The sequence below is a fragment of the Ursus maritimus genome, unplaced genomic scaffold (genome assembly GCF_017311325.1).
Source record: "Ursus maritimus isolate PB19 unplaced genomic scaffold, ASM1731132v1 scaffold_23, whole genome shotgun sequence".
Classification (NCBI taxonomy): Eukaryota; Metazoa; Chordata; class Mammalia; order Carnivora; family Ursidae; genus Ursus; species Ursus maritimus.
In genome coordinates, this window is record NW_024424786.1 from 32,121,425 (window position 1) to 32,124,825 (window position 3,401).

The 3,401-nt window shown below is 36.5% G+C and overlaps 1 protein-coding gene across 1 annotated transcript; it reads right to left on the reverse strand.

Moving 5' to 3' along the window:
- Positions 1–1,601: 1,601 nt before the first annotated feature.
- LOC121104703 (olfactory receptor 4C11-like) lies at positions 1,602–2,534 on the reverse strand. Its single transcript, XM_040638710.1, has one exon. It carries the CDS (start codon positions 2,532–2,534, stop codon positions 1,602–1,604), a length of 933 nt encoding a protein of 310 aa, XP_040494644.1.
- Positions 2,535–3,401: the final 867 nt, after the last annotated feature.

Here is a 3,401-nt window from a genome sequence, read left to right on the forward strand (position 1 = left end):
CTTCCAAACTCGTTCTAAGAGTCCAGCATTACCTTGATCCCAAAACCAGAGAAAGACTTCATCCAAAAAGAGAATTACAGACCAATATCCCTGATGAACATGGATGCCAAAATACTCACCAAGATACTAGCCAATAGGATCCAACAGTACATTAAAAAGATTGTTCCCCACGATCAGGTGAGATTTATTCCTGGGATGCAAGGGTTTTTCAACATCCAGAAATCAATCATTGTAATAGAGCACATTGATAAAAGTAAAGACAAGAACCATATGATCCTCTCAATTGATGCAGAAAAAGCATTTCACAAAATACAGGATCCATTCTTGATTAAAACTCAAAGTACAGGGATAGAGGGAACATACCTTAATACCATAGAAGCCATCTATGAAAAGCCCATGGTGAATATCATTCTCAATGGAAAAACTGAGAGATTTTCCTTAAGGTCAGGAACACGACAGGGATGCCCACACTCAACACTATTTTTCAACATAGTACTAGAAGTCCTAGCCTCAGTACTCAGAATACAAAAAGAAATAAAAGACATTCAAGTTGACCAAGAAAAAGTCAAACTCTCTCTCTCTGCAGAATGATGTGATACTTTATGTGGAAACCCCAAAAGACTCCATCCCCAAATTAGTAGAACTCATACAGCAATTCAGCAATATGGCAGGATACAAAATCAATGCACAGAAATCAGTTACATTTCTATACACTGACCATATACCTGAAGAAAGAGAAATGAAGGAATTGATCCCATTTACAATTGCACCAAAAACCATAAGATACTTAGGAATAAACCTAACCAAAGAGGTAAAGAAAGGATCTGTACTCTAGAAACTACAGAAAACTTATGAAAGAAATTGAGGAAGACACAAAAGGATGGAAAAGCATTCCATGTTCATGGATTAAAAGAATAAACATTGTTAAAATGTCTACGCTACTCAGAGCAATCTACATATTCAAAGCAATCCTTATAAAAATACCTTCAACATTTTTCAAACAGCTGGAACAAACAATTCTAAAATTTGTATGGAACAAGGAAAGACCTTGAATTGCCAGGAGAATGTTGAAAAATAAAACCAAAGCTGGGAGCATTGCGGTAACTGACTTCAAATTTTATTACAAAGCTGGATCACCAAGACTACTACAGAACTTTTAAGGATAAACTAATGATATAATGAAAAGAATTTCTTGACACACAAAGTTAGTTCATTTGCTGTGAATGTGTTCAAGAGAAAGCAGCATACCTTATTTGAAATTTGCTATAGAAAGAATAACAAGTCATAGAGAACAGGCCATTATTTTTTTATGGATGCTCACTGTTTGAACAGTTGTGATTGTAAAATTTATTTCTTCTTACCAAACCAGAGTGTGGACTTAGATGTGAGGAGTATTTCATAATCAGCAATGTCAGAATTTAACTCATAGGGAAAGTATGAGCCAGGCTGGCATTATGAGGGAAGCTACTAGTTTGAGGGCAGAAGTACAGAGAAAAGTAAGGAAATCAGCTGCATTATATTAGAGTGCATGGGACAAGTCACGATATACACTATCATATTTGATATCTGTACAGATTAAGGAATCATCCAAAGTCCTCAATTCATCTTTTGCTTTCTGAGGTGATTTTGATACACCAGAGCTTTCTCATGGCATTTTTCACTTCTGCATTCCTCAGTGTGTAGATGAGTGGGTTGAGAAAAGGGGTCCCAATGGTATAAAATACGGTCACCATCTTATCCATGGGGAAAGTGGTTGGGGGGCGTGTATATATGAACATGCATGGACCAAAGAATAAGACTACAACAATGATATGAGAAGTGCAAGTAGAAAGAGCTTTTTTCCTCCCCTCTGCGCTGTGGTTTCGCAGGGAATGCAAGATGACAATGTATGAGATCATCAGAGTCACAAAACTGCCTGTGCAAACGGACCCACTGTTAGTCGCCCATTCTAGGTTGATCAGATAGGTGTCCATGCAAGCAAGTTTCAGCAAGGGCTGCAAATCACAGCAGTAATGATCAATCAAATTGGGTCCACAGAAAGGCAATTTCAAGGCCAGGGCAACCTCGACTATAGAATGGATAAAAGACCCTATCCATGCAATAACAATCAAGATGATGCAGACCTGCCGTCTCATGATGGTTGGGTAATGTAAGGGCTTACAGATGGCCACATAGCGATCCACGGCCATAAGGATGAGCACAAAGACCTCCATGGAGCCAAAGAAATGTAGTGCGAAGACTTGAGTCATGCACTCATTGTAAGTTATGATTCTTTGCACAGAGAGTGAATCCACAATTAGTCTGGGGGCTGTGGATGTTGAGAAGCAGGAATCAGCAAGGGACAAATAAAATAGGAAAAAGTACATGGGGCTCCCAAGTGTCCGGCTGGACTTGATGGTCACAATAATAAGCAAATTCCCCACCATGGTTCCCATATATAAAAGGAAGAAGATTATAAATACCATTTTCTTTTTCATAGGATCTTGGGTCAATCCTAGCAGTATGAACTCAGTTACGCTGTGATTTTGCTGCATTATTTCAGGCAAAGTGGAGAAAGCGCTGGTTAGAAATAATTAATCTGCAAAGAAATAAATATTATGAAATGAATACTCCATTTGGAGGTCAAATCCATATGCTTGATCGTGGAAGTGCCATGTACCTGTGTGTTACCCCTACACACTGGTGGTTTTTCTCTGAATAGAGTGGAAATTATAATATCTATTCACCATGTATTCATGTGATTGCTTATGAAAACAATGAAGTAAATCAATAATGAAAGAGTAACTGTTTCTTCAGGCATACTAAACATTGATTTAGAGGATTTGGTATGATAGGGTATCAATTTGAACTGAATGTCTTTCTTTAGTTTAAGGCAATATCTTTTTAGGTTAGAATGTTGCCAAATGGAGAAAAATCATGCATGATTTACATAATACCATTTCACACTACTTGAACCTGGTAATTCAGTTATAAACTATCTTCTTGTAAATATTCTGAACATTTAAGGAATGATGTAGAAACTTTTGATAGTATTTCCCTTAATGAAACCTAAGAGATAAGATGAAAGAGGGAGAGAGGACAAGGGGGAAACAAACAATATTTTAGCAGTGAACATTCATGAAGTTGGTCCAGTCCATCATGAAATTTATTTTAATCTGTTATCCTGACTAAATTTATTACCTATTACTTTAACTCTCAATAATTTCTAGTTGTTTACAGTTCTAAATTCAGCTTCTATGACAAAGCTTTATACTTTTGAAATTATACTATGTTGTCCAAAGTTAAATTCTTTGCTTCATTCAGCATTTTAATGGGTCTTTCAGCATATTTTCTTAAGACACAAGGAGAGACTGAAAGTAAAATAAAAAATAAATAGCATAAATCAAATATTGGCATAAATC